The following is a 22,002-nucleotide window of genomic DNA, read 5'->3' on the forward strand; positions in this document are numbered from 1 at the left end:
GAGCCTCAAGGAGGTTCAGGAGACTTTCAAGTAAGAGGGGCAGCTGCAGCAAACCAGGTCACCTTTATTAAGCTCATCTGTGTGTGTGTGTGCGTGCGCGCACGTGTGCACACGCACGCACATGCAAACACACACGTGCAAGCGCATATTTCAGGCCTGGGGCACCACCCCATACAGCTGGTGTGGAAGCAACTTCTGCTTCTCGTTGCAACTGTAGATCCACCGGGGGTGGACAAACACCAAGGAGGGGTTGTCCATCAGGGCCTGCAAGGTGGGGCAGGGTGCATATGGGAACATGTGAGTAAGGAGAGGAGGGAGGTGACACAGGGCAGGTTGGGTGTCCCTTTCCCTCCCCCTCTGGAACCTACCTCCTCAAAACTGGGGTCCCACTCCTGTGCTGTGATCACAAACTGGACCCGGTCGCTCATGTAGTCCTCAAGCTCCCTGGCAGGACACGGAGAGAAGCGGAGAATCGGTGTCCTCAACCATTCTCCAAGGTACCTGCGGCGGGCCCCCACGGTGCTCCCCTGTGCCAGCCTTGCCACAGCCACAATGCCAAGGGCTCCCACCACTGCCACTCCATTTAGAAGGGGGGCCGGGAGAGTCCCGTTTTAGAGATGAGAAGGAGAGGGAAAGCTACTCGTGCCCACCCTGCATGTATGCCCCTTCTCTGGCTCCCGCTAGCTTTCCCTCCCACAAGATAGCAACGCCCCTCCCTACCCCTGCCCCCACCCCTGCGCACTGACCCGTTGAAGGCTGTGACATAGCGGCTGAGCTTCCGCCGCTCATCCCCAGGGAACTCTCCGTACAGAAAGAAGTGTTTGCCCTGGAAGAAGTCTGCAGGGGAGAGGGTGGAGGAGCCAAGTGTGAGGCCCCCACGCATTTTGAAGCCCCAGGCAGGAGCCGCAGAACACTCAGAGCAAGACAGAAGGAGGCCGGCGCTGGGGAGGGTGTTCACGCAACCCTGGCAGAGAGGTCCAGGACAAACGGTGCTTCACAGCGAGGCCCATCAGAACCTTTTTCCGGGAGTGGGGTGTTTTCCGGTACCTTCTCGGGCTCTGACCTTCAGGACGGCTCTTTCCTTTGTTCCACTTTAACATGGTTCTCCAAACCATGAAGTTGCGATGCCATTTTTAGAGCTTTGGAGGATCAAAGTGCTTTCCTGCCCATCACCCACAAGGAGCCAGATGGACACGGCCTCTTCCAATCACCACTCACCCTCCCCTCTGCTCAGACCCTGGCTGCCCAGCTTCTCCCTCTATGCTCTGCTGACCAAGGCTCTGACCCCTGCCCCCATCCCACACCCCCTGCCTTTGTGTTGGGGTGACAAACAGCAATGCCATCACCACCTAGGTGGCCACAGAGATCAGTGCCCATGCCATCTGTGCACCTGGGTGACCTCCCACTCTGAAGAAACCGAGCCTGCAGGGCAGGTGAGGGAGGTGCCGTTCGTACTGGAGTGGAAAGCCAAAGGGGGACATGCCCAGCACTGGGCTGTGATGGATGTGGTCACAGCAGGAATTCAGGAGGGGGAACAGAGAGGGAAGGCATGGGAGGATGGATGCCTGTTTCCTAAGGCAACAAGAAGGAAGCAGAGGCAGGGAGTACAGGGGAAGGAGGTGGGGAGACAAGTCACAGGTCATGGGGAGCAGCTGTGATCTGAGGGTTGGCTGGGGGATCATAGCTGAGAACTGAGAAAGACAAATCCCACTTCGGGAGGCAGGGAGGGATTTCCTACCTGGGAGCTCGGGAATCGGCAGTTCGGGAGACTCTGGGGGACCCTCATTGTCTGTGTTCTCATCTGTGGATCCTGCATATGGGTCCTCGCCATTCTCCCCCTGGTCAGGGGGCTGCTTTTGCTCCCTCTGCTCAGCTACTCTGGGAGAGCCCACAGGGGTGGGGGAAGAGCATTCAGACCAGATCCCCCTCCACCCAAGCCTGGGGCCACCTCAAACCCCGAGCCCCACCTTACCTTCTCAGCTCATCCTCAGTATCCCCAGAATCTTCTGCTGCATTACCCCGCTCTTCTGTGAGTGGGAGCTTAGTCAATGCAAAGCACGTGCTTGGTAACCCTCCCTCCCAGTCTCCGGCCCAGGCACGGACATAGGCATGCTAACTGCCGACCTCACCTGCCCTCCAGGTGCAGTTATCTGGGACCCCCACCCCCCTTAAATGCAGGAATCTGGGTTTCCAGACTTCTCCTCCCTCAGACCTGGGAGTCCAGGCCCCCAGCCCCTCCTCCTCCCTCAGACCCAAGGATCCCAGCCCTCTCTTCCCTCAGACCCCGGAGTCTAGGCCCCCAGCCCCCTCTTCTCTCAAGCTGAAGACCTGAGACACCAGCCCTTCCTCCCTCAGACCCAGGCCCCTCAGTCTCTGACCTGACTGCTCCCCATCAGTGTCAGTGTCTTCCTGGGGTCCTGGTGAGGCTGGTTTGGCCTCTTCTGGGGTTTTGGGTCTCTGAGGTGAGCTGGGTCCTGCTGCCTGAGGGGGCTTGGTTTTGGTCTGGGGACGCTGCAGAGGGAGGGAGCAGCCTGCATGTGAGAGTGTGTTCTTGCAGAAGGCAGGGCTGGAGAGTCTGGGGTGCCATGGTGGACCCAGGGCCCCCTGCACCGCACCCTCCCCACATCAGGGCAGGAGGCATAGGACCTTCCGGGGAAGCTTGGGGGCTTCATCCCCGCTGCTGCTGCTGTGAGAGCCCCCTTCGTCCTCGCTGCTGGAGCTTGGTCCTGCCATGAGGTACCTAGGGCAGGAATATGAGCTCAGACAAACAGCATATGGTATCTTCCAGGGGAGATGGGGCGGGGGGCAGGCGCTCAGCAAGCCACAGCAACTGGCATTTAGTAATCACTCAGGATGCCCTGGCCTCCAGCTCTGGAAGGACCCCACTGAAGCCGCCGGTCAGCGCAGCCAGCCGCAACAGAGACCTCACCTCCGGGAGGGCAGTCGCCGCCGCATCCGGTGACAGTCCAGCACCCACTCTTTCCGCACGATGCGGCCTCCGAGGCCTAGGACCTGGCTGTACTTGGGGGTGTTGGCAAAGGCGCAGCTGGTGGGGAAGCAGAGGGGAGGGTGTGGTCAGTCAGGTGTGGTCTGAGCAGGGAAAGGGAGAGAGAGACAGGATGGGGGAAGAAGGAGAAGTCAGAGACAGATCGGAGAGAAACAGAAAAAGACATTCGGAGACCAAGGGAAAGATGTAGGAATCAGAAAAAAACGCAGAGGAAACAGACAACTGAAGAGACAGCCAGATGAGTAGACAGAGAGAAAGAGAAATGAAGACGGAGGAGTCAGAAGGAGATGGGGAAGTGGCGGGGGGGCAAGGTGGGGAGGAGGGCGCAGGCCTACATGAGGTGGGTGCTGTCTGGAGTCCAGTCCGGCCGATACTTGGCCCCCAGCTCTAGGGCCTTGTCCCGGAGCTCCGAGCGGAAGGGGTTCTGGAAGCCACTCAGCACCACCATCACACCCTGAAGGATCTTCCCCAGCTCCTGCGGGCCAGCTCGGGGTCCCCTGGGCTCGGTGCCTTCTCGGGACTTTCCTGGCACTGTGCCTCGTGCTGGGGCAGGGACTGGGGTGGTGGCCAGGGTGCGGGTGGGAGCTGGCACTGGGGAGGCCAAAGAGTGGATTCACTTAGTACTGCTGGGACTAAACCCAGTCCCTCCTCCCCCAGACCCATGGGTCCTGCCCCCAGCCCCCTCCTCCCTCAGACTCGAGCGTCCAGGTCCCCAAACCCTCCTCTCCGAGGACAGAAGAGCACAGGCCCCTTTGAGAACAACGAAGCCAGCGCTCACATTTGGGTCTCTTGACAGCGGGTGGTGAGGGCTGGGCTGATGGTTTGCTGGGTGTCTTCCTTTCTTCTTGGTTCAAATCCAACTTTCTCTTCCCTCTGGGGGACTCCTGAGGCTGAGATGTTGGGATGAGTTGAGCCTCTAGCCTCTCTCCGCCCTCTCCACCCCACCAGGGTCTGACAGTCTCACCTTGGAGGTGCTGCCTACTGCCCTGGAGACGGGAGAGGCTGAAGAGGCGGCACTAGAGGCTTGCAGGGTGGCAGCTGCGTAGCTGGGTCCTGCCGGGTCACTGGCTGTGGCTACCGAGGGAAAACGTGGAGCCGGGGTAAGAGGGCTGGGCCCTGAGACCCTTCCACTGCTACCCAGGGGACAGAGTGTTGTTCCCAAAGCCCAGTAGTGATCTGGCCTCCAGGCCTCCAGCCGCCTCCTCCCTCTGATTCAGGAGTCCCTAGGCTCCTTCTCCCTCAGACCCACGTCCAGGTTCCAACCCTGGGCTCACTGAGGACTCAAGTTTCCACACCCACCTGGGGGCGTCTTATTGATCCGGCTGAAGAAGAGGGCGCCGGGTCTCAGGGAGTTGGCACCCTCATCCTCCTCCTTCACGCGGAACTGGCCAAGCTTGGTCACCTTCTAAGGTCTCACAAGGTCAGCACAGTGAGGGGCTGTTGGCAGGCAGGGGTGAAGCAGTAGGGAGAAGGCTCTGGGGGGTGCCGGGTAGAGCTTACCTGGGGTGAGGCCTCTGCCTCCTCTTTGTCTGGGGGGCTGTGAAACCGTATAAAACTCAGGCCATAGGGGGAGTCCTGGGAACGAAGGGATGGTGTCAGGAAGTCTGGCCAAAGACAGAGGCCTGGCCCCGAACCCCTGTCACTTGGGGAGACCCTTTATGGCTCTTTGCCTCTTATGGACAAACATGTCTAGGGAGGTGCCCAGAGGACAATGAGGATGATAATAACATCAAGCTGCTAGTGAGCCCTAACTCTGGGCCGGGCTTAGCTGTAAGCTCTACATGCACCAGCTCCGTCAGCCGCGTGGCCAGCAGCAGAGGCTGCTGAGGGTCCGAGCAGAATCCTCTCCTGCACGCCCAAATTCCTAACTGCAGAAGGGAAGGGAGCACTGAGTGCCACGTCTGGAACACAGAAATGCTCTCCAGGCGCTTTTCCACTCTTCCGGCTGGACGCAGAGCCCAGGTCCCTGGATGACCGGCCAAACATCCCCCAACACAGGACCCCAAGAAGAAGTCTACTTCCACAGTGTGGTATCATGACATACTCGAGTCTCACTGTTACCACAGCTTAGCATCCCTACCTCACGGCAACCCTACGAGGAGCAGGAAACAGGCCAGAAAGGTTAAGCCACTTGCCCAAGGTCACACAGCTAAGAAGTGATGGACCCAGTGCCTGACTCCAGATCCCATGATGGTAACTGTCAGACTGCTCCTGTGCCAAGTCAGCTGCCCCCTTCTCCCATTCCCCTGAGATCCTGCAGTGCACCCTTCCCAGACATGCTCTAGGGAATCACCTATGGGAAGGATCACAAACCCGCTTCAGTGACCTCTGGGAACCAGCCTCCTCCTGATCCCCGGAGGAGACCGGCTGCCCCATCCTCCCAGCCCTCTGGGACTCCATGCTGGCCCAGGACCGAGGACCCTGCGCCCCCAGCTCCCGCCCCAGGTACCTTGCTGTAAGGCTGGCTGCAAACGATTTTGACACGGTCCCAGCGCTTCTCTGCTGCTGCCCGGACTAACTTGTCGGGCCCAAAAATGCGAACGCGGTTGGGGTTTGAGCCACTGCGGCTCTCAGAAGGGGACATGAAAGACGAGGTGACCAGAAGGACCTGGGGGAAGAAACACTGAAGGAGAACCAGGACTGGCTGATTTCAATGACAACTCCCAGGGGCCGAGAAGAAAGCAGGTGCCTGGGCAGGGTCCAGAGAGTCGCCAGATCTGGCCTGCACCCCCACATGCCTCAAAGCCTCTCTTCTCCCCTGCTTCTGGGCCGCCGGTCAGTTCCCCCCTGACACAGGCACCGGGGATCCCTACACTTCCAGGTCTCCATAAACCACAGCCCAGTTCTTCCACAGGCTCTTCTCTCGCTGGCCACAGAGCCCACCCCACGGACCCTCCCATTAGAGAATAATCACAATGGCTGGCACAATGTTCAAACACCTTTTGGAAACGCACGGCTGAGTTCATGGAAAGCAGAGCAAGTACGAGGGAGGCCAGGCCCGGGAGAACGGAATCCAGGGGGCTAGGAGAGCTGCACCAGCTCTAAGTGGTTCTCCTGGGGCTCAGCACTGGGCAGGAACGTGGCTCCTGTCCAGCCGCTCCCTCCCAGGAGCCCTGCCAGTAGGGGGAGCCACAGAGAGGCCGAGAAGCAAAAGGAGGGAGGAGAGATGTGCTTCTGAGCTCTGGCTTCTGGCGGCCCCTGCAAGCATCACCCCTGGTACGCTTCTGCTTTGGCAGCAGCCCTCCCCAGGGCCACAGGGGAATCTGGTTTCAGTGTTTTAACATCTGCAGAGCTGGTATCATCCGGACCCTCTCAGGGATTCCAGCAGGTCTGCGTTTCAGCTCTGTGAACCCCACTTCCGAGCTTCTAAACATTGAGGTTTCAGGAATTACAACCATGTCCTTTTGCTCCCCCCACCCAAGGGGTGGCAGCTGCTCCCTGCACTACTTCTACACTGCACCTGAGTCTTCTTGCCTCCTGGGTTCAATATATAGTTGCTAATTCGTTATGTTAAATTCTCTTTACAGTAACTGGTGTGGTTTCAGTTTCTTGGCAGGACCCTGACCCACAGGGCGGGTGGCACTGAGGTTGGTGTTTGCCTGGGTGCTGACTCTGGGTACCAGAGAATGTAATTTTAATGGATGGCGGGGGGTGGTGGTGGTTGGGAACAGAAGATAAAGCCTGGGCTCTCTGGTCAAGGAAGAACAGTAGCTCCTCGCGGACCATCACCCAACTCCAACAGAGCTGAGCCTCCTCAAAGGGCAACACTCTCCGTGAGTAAATGAGGGGAAAATGCCTTGTGGAGTGAGTCGGTGGGAGGCCTTTGCTCTGGAGAACAACAGAGATCTGGAAGACTCCTAAGCACAAGTCTGTACTCTCAAGGATTTGGAGCACAAAATTCATATGAGCTATCTGCAGGGAAAAACCCAAGCTGAAGACTTTAAGTGGTCCTGATATGCGAAACAAAGGCAGAAAAAAAAATTCTTCAATTTCCTTACCACCTACAGCCAGCCCACTGACAAGTCCTTGAGACAGGCAGAGTGACATTCCTCTAGGAACTCAGCTGCCTCAATGCTAATACTTTGCTAAGGTCAAAAGGCCATCTCAGCCTGACCCCCAGGATCCTCTAAATGTACTTTTTAAAAGACTATTTATTTATTTATTTGACAGACAGAGATCACAAGTAGGCAGAGAGGCAGGCAGAGAGAGAGGAAGGGAAGTTGGCTCCCCGCTGAGCAGAGAGCCCGATGTGGGGTTCGATCCCAGGACCCCGAGATCATGACCTGAGCTGAAGGCAGAGGCTTTAACCTACTGAGCCACCCAGGTGCCCCTCTCTAAGTGTACTTTAACAAATAAAAACTCCTTTGGAAGCGTCCTTTATCTCTGTCCCCCAAGATATATGTTGGTAGTCATCGGCCAAGCTTGTGACTCACTGATATATATCTGAAGAGTCACAGGACTGAGTTTTTACTAAAATAAATGACCTTTTTCTTAACAATAGCTAGCCCCCTCAGGATTCTGGAAACCTTGTTTCCAAAATACCTGGGAGGCTTACACTATCCTTAAGCCCTTTCCAACCTGAAAGTATATAATGGGCCACTCCTCATGACCCCAGTGCAGCTCTTTCTGTCCCCTGGGTCCTGTCCCAGTGCTTTAATAAAACCAGCTTTTTTGCACCAAAGACGTCTCGAGAACTCTTTCTTGGCTTGGCCATCGGCTTCAAACCCTAACATCTTTCCTCCAGCAGACCTGTGTACACAAGATCACCCATGCGGTGGCAGATCCTTTTTGGAGGAATGTACGTCAAACCAGGTCCTCAGACATTCCCCACAGACACATTCCCAAAGATCAGAAGTACACACACACACACACACACACACACACACAGTGAGGCATATGGAAACAAGCAGCAGAAACCACAAACTGCGGACTCCGACTTACCAAGGCTGCATCCATTTAAATTATCAAACATAATAAAAAAGTACATTTAATAGTTTAAAGAAATAAATGGAGATCCTGACAGTATGATGAGGGACAAGGAGAATCAAACGGACAAGGCAGTTCTGAAAAAGAGTGGAAGGCCTGTGTGCCCAATACTGAAGGATGAGCCATGCCTGGTCCAAGCAGTTCAATTCTCTCTGCCAGTGGCTGGTCAGGGTCGGGCACATGACCCAGCTGGCCAATGTGATGTTATGAGGAAGGCTGCTGGGGCTTCTTATTTATTTATTAAGTAAGTAAGAGAATGTCTCTCTTTTTAGGAAATACCCACTGTAGTGTACGGGGATAATGTGGAATCATGTTTGCAACCTACTTTCAGTTCACTGAAAAATATGTACCCATGTGTTAACATCTGAGGAATCTGAGTGAAGATTATCGGGGAATCCTTTGTACTACTTTTCTGTAAAGACGGAATAAATAAAGTTATTGACAAACTGTTTTTATGATTTACATGGAAATGAATGCTAAGGAGCTAGAATAGTCAAGAGACTACTGAAGACCAAGATAGAAGCCAGCCCAACACAATCTGATTTCAGTATTTACTATTAAGACAGTGTGGTATTGGCACCAAGATAAACGTACATATCAATGAAACAGAACAGAGAGTACAGAAATCAACCTACACATATATGCCAATCACTTTGCAATAGAAGAGCCAAAACAGTTCAGTGGGAAAAGGATAATCATTTTTTTAAAGATTTTATTTTTAAGTAATCTCTATACCCAATGTGGGGCTTGAATCTACAACCCTGAGATCAAGAGTTGCATGCTCCACTGACTCAGCCAGCCAGGCACCCCAGGAAAATCTTTTTTTTAGAATATTTTCAACAAACTTAAAAAAAAAAAAAATAAGGAAAGAAAAAGAAATAAAGGACCTTATCCTCTACTTCACACAATATACAAAAATTCATTTGAGATGGACCAGAGATGTAAAATCTAAAATTATAAAGCTTCTAGAAGAAAACACAGAAGATGACGGTAGGAAGAATCATGGCACCCCATAGAGGTCCATGTGCTACTCCCTGGCACCTGTGAACATAGCAAAAGGGACTTGGCAGATGTGATTAAGTATCTTTTTTTTTTTTTTAAGATTATTTATTTATTTATTTGATAGACAGAGATCACAAGCAGGCAAAGAGGCAGGCAGAGAGAGAGGAAGAAGCAGTTCCCCGCGGAGCAGAGAGCCCGACATGGGGCTTGATCCCAGGACCCTGGTATCATGCCCTGAGCCGAAGGCAGAGGCTTTAACCCACTGAGCCACCCAGGCGCCTCTGTGATTAAGTATCTTGAGGTGGTGAGATAAGCCTGGATTATCCAGGTGGGCCTAGTGTCATCACAAGGGTCTTTATAAGGAAGAGCGACGCAGGAGAGTCAGAGAAGTGAGGACGGAAGCAGATGCCTTTGAAGACGGAAGGGGCCACAGGCCAAGAAATGCAGGCACCCTCTAGAAGTTGCGGTAGGTAAGGAAATGGATCCTCCCCTAGGACCTCCAGAAGAAACCCAGCCCTGCCAACACTAAGATTTTAGCCCACAAACAGAACTGTAAGAAAGTTTGTATTATAGCTTTAAGCCACTGAGTTTGTGCCATTTGTTAGAGCAGTGATAAGAAATTAATACAAAGAGTATCGTGACTTTGGGACAGACAAATATTCCTTACAGAACCCAAAAGGCACTTAGCAGTAAGACAGAAAAGAAAAGAGGAGAAACATAGAAAGAGGGAGAGAAGAAGGGAGGGAGGAAGGAAGAAAGAGAAAAAGAAACTTAAAAAAAAAACAAAAAAACACCTTGATTGGACTTCATCAGCTCAATCAAAAGGTACTGTTAAGATAATGGAAAGGTCAGTACACAGACCACAATGAGCACTGAGTAAGGCACAGGAGTGGTGAATCATTACATTGCACACTTGAAACTACTATAACACTATATGGTAATTATGCTTTAATTAAAAATTTTTTAAAGATAATGAAAAGGCAAGTCACAGCCTGGGGGAAAAATCTGCAACACATGTATCTGAAAAAAAAAAAGAAAGAAAAAAATAAACAAGCCCATGATTAACATCCAGGACCAAAAAAAAAAAAAAAACCGAAAGACCTGAATAGATATTTCATAAAGTAAGATAAATGAATGGCTAGTAAGTACATGAAAGGTTACACGATGTCATTACTTGTCAGGAGAATGCAACTTAAAGCCATGATAAAATACCACAATGTGCCATCTGAATGGCTGAAATTTAAGAAATTAACAATTGGCAACATCATGGACAGGTAAGGATACAGAACAACTAGAACTCTCAGCTTCCGCTGAGGTTAACGTAAAATGGTACAACCACTTTGGAAACTGTCAAGTCCAGTAAGGTTAAGACATCCATTTACCCTAAGAGAACATAATTGCACTCGTAGGTATTCACCCAGAAGAGATCTCCATGAAGAGGCTTGTACAAAAATGTTCACAGCAGCTTGTGCCCACCCACAAGAGAATGGAGAAACAAACTGTGGTCTCAGCAATATGGAAGAATCCCGAAAATCAGGACATGGTGAAAAAAGCCAGCCATAAAAAAAGAGCAAATTCCATTTATATGAAATTCTACCACTGACAAAACTAGTCTGTAGTGACGGAAGAGACCAGAGGCTGCCTGAGCTGGCAAAGGTGGGAGCACGGGACATGACTGCAAAGGGGTGCGAGTGACCTCCCCAGGATGCTGGTACTGCTCCATGTCCTGACTTGGGGTCCGGTTACACTGGTGCATACAGTTGTCAGAACTCCTTGACCTGTACACTAAGATCTGTGCATTTTATTGTACACAAAATATACTTCAACTAAAAACAATTTCTCACTGCAAGGAAAAAACTCATCTCGTAGAAAACTGGTTTACTGTTTACTTAAATTGTAAACCTGCTTTTTCAAGTAGGTTTATTTCTACCCCAAGACATTTTGTGGATTAAACAGCTGGCTAACTATGGTCTCACCAACACAGCTCTAATGAATTCAACCAGTAGGGAAAAGATCGTACCAACTTTTAAAATATTTATAACAGGGCAGGGCACCTGGATGGTTCAGGCAGTTAAGTGGCGACTTCTGATTCCAGCTTGGGTCATAGTTTCAGGGTCCTGGGCCAGAGCCCCATGTCCGGCTCCAAGCTAAGCAGGGAGTCTGCTGGAGATTCTTTCCCTCTCCCTCAGCCCCCAGCTCTTCAAGCTGGCACATTCCTTCTCCCAAATAAATAAAATAAAATAAGGGCATCTGGATGGCTCAGTCAGTTAAGCATCTGCCTTCAGCTCAGGTCATGATCCGGGGTCCTGGGATCGAGCCCATGCCAGGCTCCCTGCTCAGCGGGAAGTCTGCTTCTCCCTCTCCGTCTGTCCTCCCCCACTCCACACTTGATTTCTCTCTCTCTCAAATAAATAAAAACTTTAAAAAATAAAAAATAAAAATATCTGTAATAGAGCAAAAAGCATCGCTTCTTGTAAACATTTGTCCCATATGAAGTGACTAACAGAGGCATCCCAATCAATGCGGAACCTCAACTTGCCAGGACATCTGTGAGAACCTCGGGGACCAGAGAAGAGCGGTTTTGCTCTCAAGCAGCGGCTGTCCCTTAGACCAGACAAGTATGTCTAGTTATGCCCCCACCCCCGATGCAAATGTGGGTCTCTACCCCGGTGTGTAGTTTTTCACCTGTGCCTCCTCCTCCAGAGGACAGAGGGCAGTGTGACTCATCTCTACACCAGCCTGGCACCTACCCCAGGGGGAAAGGGGTGATGGGCTCCAGGGGCAGGGATTAGCATGGGGCCCATCTTAAAGCCCTGCTTACCTCGTAGTCTTGCTCCCCAGCACCTCTGGCTGAGCTGCCCACCAGCACCTCCACAAAGGCCGAGCCATCATTGCCAATGTCCACGCTGTGTATCTGTTCCTCCTTCTCCAACTGCGGGAGGGAGAGAGCCACTGTCAGTGCCTGCGCTGCCCCTGGCCTCACTGAGGAACCTCAGAAGAGGGATGACCCCCCACTGGGCCGCCACATCTCCTTGTAATGTCAGCTCAGTGACTGTGGGTGCCAGGGCGAGGAGTGACACCATGTCCCCCCCGTAGCACACGGCATGGCCCAGAGTAGGAGCTCAGAAAATTTTCCCTGGGTAAATGCATAAGCCCCCATGCTTGCCTCCCCAACACCTCCAGACTCTGCCAGATCCATGTGGAACCTGACACCTTGGAGCTCTCCTTGACACCATCTGCCAGGCTTCCGACTTCATTCAAGTAACCATGCATTCAAATGGCACCTCTGTCCCGTCTCCCTGGTCACACAGGATTCTGAGGAAGCTCCCTCAGGGTACGGGCCTGGTGTAGTTTTGCTCACCACGGATTCCTGGGTTTGAATCCCAGCTCTGCCATACACTGCGGAAATGGCCATTTCAGCCAGTCTCTTGGAGCCTCGGTATCCTCATCTGTAAAATGGGGAAAATCCCCCACTCCAGGAGTACACACGCGAATACCAGGCCACACTGCACAGCATGTAGGAGGCACCGTGCCCAGCTGGTCAGGAGGCACTGTCAGTCAATCCTCCATAATTACTTTTTTTTTTTTTTTTTTTAAAGATTTTACTTATTGGAGATAGAACAAGAGTGAGAGAGTGCACAAGCACGGGGAGCAGCAGGCAGAGAGAGAAACAGACTCCCTGCCAAGCAGGAAGCCTGATATGGGGCTCGATCACAGGACCCTGGGATCATGGCCTGAGCCGAAGGCAGAGGATTTAAGCCACTGAGCCACCCAGGCGCCCCACCATAATTACTTTCTGAAGGAAGAAAAGAGTAATCTATGTGGAGGAAGGCTCCCCACCAATGCTCTGCCATTCCTGTCTTGACAGTTAAAGGCACAGAAAGCCATGTGAGGGTGGAAGGCAGTTAGGAACGGCTGACGCAAGTCTGCTCTCCAGTTTCAGGCTCTTCTCTTTGGCTTCTAGAATCACGAGCCATCACAGCTTTCAAAGGTACCTGGTCCACCGCGCCAGGAGCATCTGACGCTCCGGACGGCCCCATCACCCCCCATCGAGAGGTCGCCCAGACTTTGCCTACCTGCTGCCACAAACAGGAACATCCCTACTAGGGAGGAAGGAGCCTGGACTTCGGGGGAGGCGAGCTTGGGATCAAATCCAACCCTGCCATTTCCAAGCTGTGCAAGCCTGGGGGCCACGCAACCTCTCTGAGCGATGGTTTCCTTTTGTGTGGAATATGGGCTGTCATAATAACCCTCCTTCTGAAAGGAGCTGAGATGACTCACAAAAATAACACTGCAGGAGCACCTGCAGCAAACATTGAGGTGCTCACGTTGCAGCAGACACGTAATCTGTGCATCTCCTCTCCTCCCAACCGCTCTGCCAGACGGGGGCTATTATTACCTCCACTTAACACATGAGCCACCGGAGGCAGGAAGCGGTTATGTAACTTCCCCACGGTCGCATAGCTGGTGAGTGGCAGAGCGGGGCCTGGAGCTCATGAAGGCTGATTGGAGTCCACATGCACTCCTCTGCCACATCATAGGTACGCTGGGGAAAGAGGCGGTGTTGAGGGAATGGGCTCCCCCCGCCTTCACAGCTCTGAACCCTGGGACAGTGTGCGGTGACACAGGTCCTAGTCTGACTTCTCAGCCTCCTGCCACACTTGACGGCTCTCCTCCAGCCGTGCTGGCCTTCCTTCCATTCCAAGAACAGAATGGCTCCTTTCCACCACAGGGCCTTTGCACTTGCCATTCCCCCTGCCTAAACTACTTTTCTTTTTCTTCAGTTATCACCACTTAATATTATGTAACAATGCTTTTTGTTAGCATTTGTCTAGCATCTGTTTCCCCCACCAGACTTTTAAGCTCCATGAGGGCAAAGACAATATCTAAGTCATTCCCCACTGTGTCCTGAACACTGAACAGTGTATGGTCTGTGTAATCCTAGAGCGAAGAGTTTCACCTTACCCCTTGTGCCTCAGTTTCCTAACCTGTAAAATGGGCACAGTGACAACTTCTAACAGTGAGTGTCATTGTGAAGATTCAAATGACGGCTACGTGTGAAGCCCCTTGAATAGTGCCTGCCACAGACCAAATGCTCCATAAGTATCAGCTGACACTGTTCCCACAGAAAGCCTTTCATACGTTCCTGATGGACAGATGGAAAGCACCTAGCAACCATTTGCTGAAGGAACAAATGCCCCCTGAGTTGTAAATTGGGCTCTACTCTTCCTGACCAAGTGGCTTTGGTGAGGTAGTTTCCTCAAGGTCCACATTTGTCACAAAGGAATCATCACAACCAACACTTTCAGATTCTCACTGTGTGCTGGGGCCCTGGTGTCCTTGTTTCCTACTGCTGCTGGAACAGATGACCACAGGCTCACTGGCTAAAAACAGTACCTCTTACAGATCTGGAGGTCAGAAGCCTGAAATTTGGTGTCACAGGGCTTCAATCCAGGTGTCAGTGGGGCTGCATTCCTTCTGTAGGTTCTAGGGGAAAATATGTTTCTGTGCCTTATTTCCAGCTTCTAGAAGCCACAAGCATTCCTCAGCTTGTGGCCCCCTCCTCCGCCTCCAAAGCCAGCAAGGGCATCACTCCAGCCTCTGTTTCCCTCTTCATGTCTCCTTCTCTGGTTCTCCTGCCTCCCTCTTTCCCTTATAAGGACCCCTGTGAGGACGCTGGGTCTCCTCCTCCTTCTCCTCCTCCACCTCCTCCAAATAACCCAAGCTAATCTCACTATCTCAAGATCCTTAACTTCATCATGTCCATAGGGTCCTCTCTGCCCAGGTTCTAGGGATCAGGATGCGGACATCTTTTAGAGGCCATGACTCTTATCTATCATGACTGGCTGAGCTCTTTGTGGGCCGGGCATCACTGAATCCTCACCACACAACTACCTTAGAAGGAAGGGTCTGTTACCTCTCCCGGTGTTACAGATGGGCGAACAGGCTCAGACAGGTTAAAGAAATAGTTCACATGTCACACATGGCTAACGGTGGAGAAAAATTTGACCCAGCAGCTGCCTGCCTACAGCCTACACTCTTTCTCAACTCTCCTATTTCAACCCTTGAGGTAAAAAGCCACTATCTTGGGGTGCCTAGGGGGCTCAGCCGTTAAGCGGCTGCCTTCAGCTCAGGTCATGATCCCAGGGTCCTGGGATCAAGCCCCGCATCGGGCTCCCTGCTCGGCAGGAAGCCTGCTTCTCCCTCTCCCACTTCCCCCTGCTTCTCCCTCTCCCACTCCCCCTGCTTGTGTTCCCTCTCTCGTTGTGTCTCTCTCTGTCAAATAAATAAATAAAATCTTAAAAAAAAAAAGCCACTATCTTTACTTCTCCTCTGTGACAAAGCACAAGGCTCAATCTGTATTTTGAGTGAATGATTTTTTTCTGCATATATACTTCTACTTTGTACACGCCCACATACTGCCTTGTATTTCCTCTTTGTGGTAAAGAATTTCCAACTACTCTGTTCCCACACGGAGACAACCTAAACGTCCATCAGTTTATGAGCGGATATACACCATATGGTGTATCCACTGATGGAACAGAAAAGGCTGACACACGGGACAATACGTAGGAACCATGAGCGCGTGCTCGGTGAGAGAAACCAGACACAAGGGTCATAGTGTATGATCCAGTTTATGTGAAAGGTCCAGAAGGGACAAATCTATAGAGACAGAATGTGGATCAGAGGTTGCCAGGGGCAGCCTGGAGAGCAGGAGAAGAAGGAGAGGCTGTTGAATGGTGATGGGGTTTCTTGGGGCGATGAAAATGTTCTCAACTAGCGGCAGTAACAGCTGAACGCTGTCAAGATGCCCAAACCCACTGAACTGTATGCTTTATATGGTTGAGATGGTGAATTTCATGTTATGTCAATTTTATCTTAAAAAAAAAATGTGGGGCAACTGGCCTCAGTTGGTTAAGCAAAAACTGGTCTCAGCTCAGGTCTTTATCTTAAGGTTGTGAGCTCAAGCCCCACACTGGGCTACACACCAACTTTTAAAAAAAAAAAAAAAAATGAGTGTTGTGTTTGTGGTTAGGAGACGGGCTCAAGCATGAGATGACAGTCATCCGTGGCCAGGTTCACGTGCACCATTCTCAGGAAGGCATAACTCACGACAGGAAAACAAATGGGGCTGGGAAGACTCACAAAGTTCCCAAGAAACATGGTGTTAAAAAACTGTTTCATGTCCAGGAAAGGCAAGGTTATGCTCCATTTAAAGGAATCAGGTAGAACTTTACCCAGTGCCAGTAGAGCTCCAAGATCTATTGTTATTTGAAAGAAATTGGGGGGTGGGGGAGAGGAGGAGAACGGTGCATATACAATGTACTTGGTGGAAGAGGCGGACAAACTGTTTACGGGGGCTCAGCGATCCCGGAGGGCCAGGTGAGAAACTGCCAACAGTGGCTGCCTATGGAGGGAGCAGGAGGGGGTGGGAGCAAGCAGTGAGAGGGGGTGTAAACCCTTTTGTGCCTTTTAAATTTTGTACCATATTCATATAATACTCATTCAAAAAGTTAATAAAACTGGGGCATCTGTGTGGCTCAGTTAGTTAAGCATCTGCCTTTGGCTCAGGTTGTGATCCCGGGGTCCTGGGATGGAGACCCTTATAGGGTTCCCTGCTCAGTGGGGGGTCTGCTTTTCCCTCTCCTTCTGCCCCTCCCCCCTGCTCTTTCTCTCTCTCTCTCATATAAATAAATAAAATCTTAAAAAAAAAAGTTACTAAAATTGCAGTGGTGTTCTCCAGCTATTAATTCCGTATTACTATACGGAAATGAGAACAAGCCAACCACAGCTACACCCACCGACAGGATCGAAATAACAAACATGCTGATTGACAGCAACCACGTCTATACTGTGAGCTTCCATCTACACAAAATTCAAAACGAGGCAAAATGAACCTGCGCTACTAAAAATCAGGATGGACGGCAGCTGGGTGGCTCAGTGGGTTAAAGCCTCTGCCTTTGGCTCAGGTCATGATCCCAGGGTCCTGGGATGAAGCCCCGCATCGGGCTCTCTGCTCAGCAGGGAGCCTGCTTCCCTTCCTCTCTCTCTGCCTGCCTCTCTACCTACTTGTGATCTGTGTCTGTCAAATAAATAAATAAAATCTTAAAACATTTTAATAAATAAATAAATAAATAGATGAAAAGTCAGGATGGTGGTTACCACCATTGTGGGGGGCAGTGACAGGAAGGAGCGTGGGGGGCCTGGACCCCTCCTGTGACTCGGGAGTGGGTGGGGAATACGAAGGTTGCAGTCCGGGAGGATTCGCTGAACCATGCCCTTCACTGTACACCTGTTACACATTAAAGAAGCAAAGGACAGCTTAAAACACCATGAGGGCGAACTGAGTGGTCAGAGAGCCACTGAAAAACCACCACGAAACATGGGCCACATTGCTACTAGGCATTTCTTCTGAAGAGCACATGTCAGCGGGGCCGCAGAGCTACCTGGACCCCATCCCAGCCATGCCCTCCAGCACAGGAGCAGTGAGCCCAGAGGCTGGAACTCCCCTCCGGGAGCTGCTGACCGGTTAGCCACGGAGACTCCATCAGCGGTGGCAAATAAAAGAGATGTGTGTGTGGCCGTCACGAGCAGGGGTTGCACCCTGTGTGGCAATCCAGATGTTGCGTAACAGAGTTGGGAGGAAAACAATACAGGGCAGAACGCTCCCCGGGTTAGTCCATAGGCGTCAGTGTCCGGACACGTCTGCCTTTCCACTCGCTTAACAAGAACCAGAATTAGCGTTAGGCAAATTCGGAGTCACAATGCATATTGGGCATCGCCAAACACAATCAGATCGCCCCAGGTGTCTCTCACGTGGGAAAAATTAACAGCTGCTATGATGCACTCGCCCCGTGTGTTTTATTCTCAACAAGGGAAGCAGGATTCTGTGAGAAGCTAAGTCCGCTTCTGGACGTCCTTTGTTCAGAGCCCTTCAGCTCCCAACTCATCCAGAGTAAAAGCTCAAGTACTCAAGTACTCACAGGGGCTCTTAGGCCGTCAGCCCACTGGGGCCCTCCAACCCTGCCCCATTAGCTCATCTCTCCTCCCTCCTCCCCTGCCCAGCTCCACTGCGCTCACACTGGGCTCCTTGCTGTTCCTCCAGCACGCCAGGTCGCCTCCGAGTCTGTTTCCTCCCCAGATCTCTATGCAGCTCACTGTGCTCAATGACACCTGCTCAGGGAGGCCTTCTCCTGGATGCCAGGTCATGATCTCAGTGTCCTGGCTCCCTGCTCAGTGGGGAGTCCGCTTCTCCCTCTACCTCTGCACCTCCCCCAACGTGTGCTCTCTGTCTCTCAAATAAACAAATAAAATCTTTAAAACAAAACAAAACAAAACAAAACCAGGCACCTGGGTGGCTCGGTTGGTTGAGCGGCTGCCTTTAGCTCAGGTCATGATCCTGGAGTACCAAGATCGAGTCCCTCATCGGGCTCCCAGCTCCATGGGGAGTCTGCTTCTCCCTCTGACCTTCTCCTCTCTCATGCTCTCTCTCTCAAATAAATATTAAAAAATAATAATAAGAGAAAAAAGAGAAAAAGAAAAACCTCTTGCCATTGCCTCCTCCCCCAGCTGGAGCATTCCCCTCTCCTCTCAAGGGTTTAATTTTCCTCCACAGCATTCACCATCCATCTGACGTGCTTTCCACATTGGTTTGTCAGTCTTTTCCTCCTAACGTGAAAGCTCCACAGGACTAACATATTTTGATCTCGTGCGTCTTTGTACAGCCCCAGGACCTAAAACAGTGCTTGGCCTATAAAGGTGCTTCATAATTCCTCAGTGGATGAATGAACATGAGAATCCATTCACTCCGAAGGCTACAGGACCTGCCCCCGTGCTGACAACTTCCACACCTCTGTCTTCATCTAGGCCCCTTCCGATTTCTGACTGCAGCCTGGACCCCAGGTGTCCCGAAGTCACGGCACACCTGCACATCCCAAATGAAGGTATCACCTTCTCAAGCTGCCACTTCTCTGGGTTTCCCATTTCAGTGACAGCTACAATATCTCCCTCAGTCTCCCAGACCAGAGAGCCCTCTGGCCCCTCTGGTTCCTGAATCCCTGTCACATCTCTCCTGCCTCTGGTATCTCTGCTCCCATTGCAACTGGGGTACAGAATGGAATGTGATTCTCCCAGGGTCACCTGGTCCTAAGAGAGCCTCGGAGAATCATAACCCAGTAATAAAAACATGAATCCCTCCCTTTACACAAACATCCACCTGTTGACAGAGCAGGTTTACAGACATTATGTCACCACATTTTCACAATGACCCTGGGCTCAGATCTCATTATTCCCAATGGACAGGTGAGAAAACAGGTTCAGAGAAATGAAAAAATGTGCCCAAGGTCACAGAATGAGTAAGAGGGAGAGACGGGGACTTGAATCCAGGTCCCAAGACTAAACCGTGAGCAATCTGTACCCTCCCTCGGTTTACATATTTATTTGTTTGTTTTGGAGCCTCCCTCAGTTTAAAACACTGGCTCTTAGACAAGTGCCATAACCTCTCTGGGACTCAGTTTCCTCATCTCTCAAATGGAGATAATACTAAACTCTAGGTCATGGGGTTTTTACAGATTCAATATGAGGTGATCCACGTGAGGTGTTCAAAACCAGAACTGGCAGTTTCAACGTTGAATCGAGGCCAGCTCTCATTATTATTACTCTGCTAAGGACTGAGAAGATGTTTAAATGTCTAAAATCAGAAAGTCTTATAGGACCACATATTTTTCCGGGGGAGAGAATCCTCAGCTTCTCTCTAATTCTTAAAAAGGCTCTGTGAGCACAGACTTTTTCGGAACCACTGGGCAAGAGAGGGACCAAGAAAATGTTTGACACAATCCATAAGCCTTGCTCTGCAACATCCCTCCCCAAAGACCCTTCCGTTCAGAAGGAGTAGTGTCAAGATCAAGAAAGCCAGTGTGTGATGAAGTATCCAGAGCACCAATGTGGGTCTGAGCCTTAGCACGCCCTGACTGATGGTGAGAAGGGCCCCTGCATCACACCAAGCTTGTGAACAGTGACACCATCCAGGCCAGGACCCAGCACAGAGCAGATGCTTCAAACACACTTAGCGCTCTCTCCTCCCACCAGTTTCTTATCCATGACAGGAACAGCCCGTTTGGAATTCTGTAACCATCTGGGGTCAAACCACGCTTTCCTCCGTGCCTCCCTCCAACTTCACAGCACTGGGATGAAGAGTGGGTGAGAACACTCGGAAGAACCTGGCAAGCATTCTAGAACGACACTTAGCCTGGCCATGTCACTCCTCCCCCACTCCTGCTTCAGTTTCCCCATCTTTAAAATGGGGCTGATGGGTTTCCATGATCTTCCAAAACACCTTTCAACCCTGAGCCCACTGACAGGCAGGATCCAAAAGGCAGGATACTGAAAATGATTCACTCTGTTCCAGCCAAGGAAACTGAGGCCCAGAAAATAAAAGCAACCTACCCGGGCCACACATTGATTCCTATGGTCATCCTGGCCTAGTCCTGGAACCACCTTTGTCCTCTGCTAAGGGGCACAGCAATCACACTGCCCATTTTCCAGATAAAGAAGCTGAAGTCCAGAAGGGAGAGTGTCTTAACCCACTGCCAGTTGGCTCAAGAGCAGTGTCTGGACCTTGAGTCTCCAGACTCCTATAGGAAGGAGACAGGGGGAGGGCAGGATCACCTGGAGCACCACCGAGATGGTCTTCTCGCCTGCCTTGGCTGCTCGCCATTTTCGGTAAGTGTCCGCCTTGAGAAGGTTTTCTGCACAGTGGGTCTGGAGATAAGTGTGGAAAAGGGAAAGTAAGGGTACAGGGAAGAGAGCTCGGTCCCCGACTCTCAGATTATTCCTTTGAGTCCTCCCGAGCCCTCTGCACTTCCCCAGATTTAAAAGTCCCCGTAAATCCCACCACACCCTGCCTGGAGTCCCCCTATAACAGTTTCTCCTGGATGCTCCCCAGTTCCTCCTTTCCTGCCCGGAAGTTCCCCTGTTCCACATCTCTCCCAGAATTCCCTCATAGTCTCCTGGAATTCCCCCACGACCCGCCACAGAGTGCCATGAAGTTCCCTTTCACACTCCCGAAGTTCCTGTAGTTACCCCGCATGGATTCCCTGACGTCTTCCAACCTCCCCCAAGCCAGCTCCTCACCAAGTCCTGGCTACTGCAGGACACCACATGGCGGAGACGGATCTCCGGCATGTCAACGTCTTGGGCTGCGCCTGGCGCGAAGGATGAAAGAAAGTCCGAGTTTGGGGGGCGTTCGGGGCGGGGGGTAGGGGGTGTTGGTAACCCCCTGCGCGGGCTGAAGTGCGCAAGCGCACAGGCCTCGGGCCTTTCAAACCGCGGCGCGCCGGCTCTCGCGTCGACGCCGCGCAGGCCCAGTCGCGCCTCTCCGAAGCCGGGCTCTTAGTTCCCTAGCAACGGGCTTTCCTCTAAGCCCCGCCTCCCGTCGACGTTCACACGCTGCTTTCTGGGCGCCTGGCAACAGAAGCAGCCTCCGGGATTGGCCCCTAGAAAAAATTCGCCATTCTCATTGGACGATGCAGTCACCGCCCAAACTGAAGCCTTAGGAGCACGCAGACGTGACTGGTTTTTTCCTAGGGAGCCTCGTGCATACCGCTACAGTATCCTTTCCAGCGGTTCCTACTCTTAACACTCTTCCCCGCTACCCCCACAGTCATGCACACGCGAACAAAATATCCGATCTCTCCAGGGTTATGCCTGAGGCTAAGAAAGAGTGGATCAAAGACCTAAGTAAGACCCAAAGTATGCATCCAAACCAGATACACCCAAGCTAGAATGCTTTCTCCGATGCCTCAGTTTCCCAGTATGTGACCTGTGGGCATCTGTCTCCTACCACGCCCGCCCCTGCCTGTTGACAGGCATCCCTCAGTTCGGTCCCCGTGAGACCCAAAGGTGCAGCCCCAGGCGGGGTTGGAGCTGGGGACAGCCCAAACACAGAACAGGGAATATAGCCAAGCGCACGAAGGAGGAAGAGAGACAGGGCGCCTAATCCCCGCAGA

At 51.8% G+C, this 22,002-nt stretch overlaps 1 protein-coding gene across 6 annotated transcripts; it reads right to left on the minus strand.

Annotated features, from left to right (window-relative positions):
• Positions 1-44: 44 nt before the first annotated feature.
• XRCC1 (X-ray repair cross complementing 1) lies at positions 45-21,366 on the minus strand. Of its 6 annotated transcripts, none has more exons than XM_032325694.1 (17): positions 21,077-21,366; positions 20,663-20,755; positions 11,817-11,927; positions 5,457-5,615; positions 4,508-4,582; positions 4,307-4,412; positions 3,972-4,081; positions 3,786-3,897; positions 3,343-3,598; positions 2,930-3,046; positions 2,647-2,740; positions 2,379-2,511; positions 1,973-2,027; positions 1,739-1,878; positions 747-837; positions 369-501; positions 45-264 (listed from the first exon to the last, which is right to left on the minus strand). In XM_032325694.1, the coding sequence occupies exons 1-17, from the start codon at positions 21,176-21,178 to the stop codon at positions 151-153; spliced, it is 2,001 nt and encodes a 666-aa protein (XP_032181585.1). In that variant the 5' UTR covers positions 21,179-21,366; the 3' UTR covers positions 45-150. The 6 variants fall into 6 exon arrangements, with proteins under 6 accessions (XP_032181585.1, XP_032181586.1, XP_032181582.1 ...); XM_032325695.1 differs by having other exon boundaries at positions 369-444; positions 21,128-21,363; XM_032325691.1 differs by having other exon boundaries at positions 21,128-21,274.
• Positions 21,367-22,002: the final 636 nt, after the last annotated feature.

Source organism: Mustela erminea, chromosome 19 (genome assembly GCF_009829155.1).
Source record: "Mustela erminea isolate mMusErm1 chromosome 19, mMusErm1.Pri, whole genome shotgun sequence".
In the NCBI taxonomy this organism is placed as follows: Eukaryota; Metazoa; Chordata; class Mammalia; order Carnivora; family Mustelidae; genus Mustela; species Mustela erminea.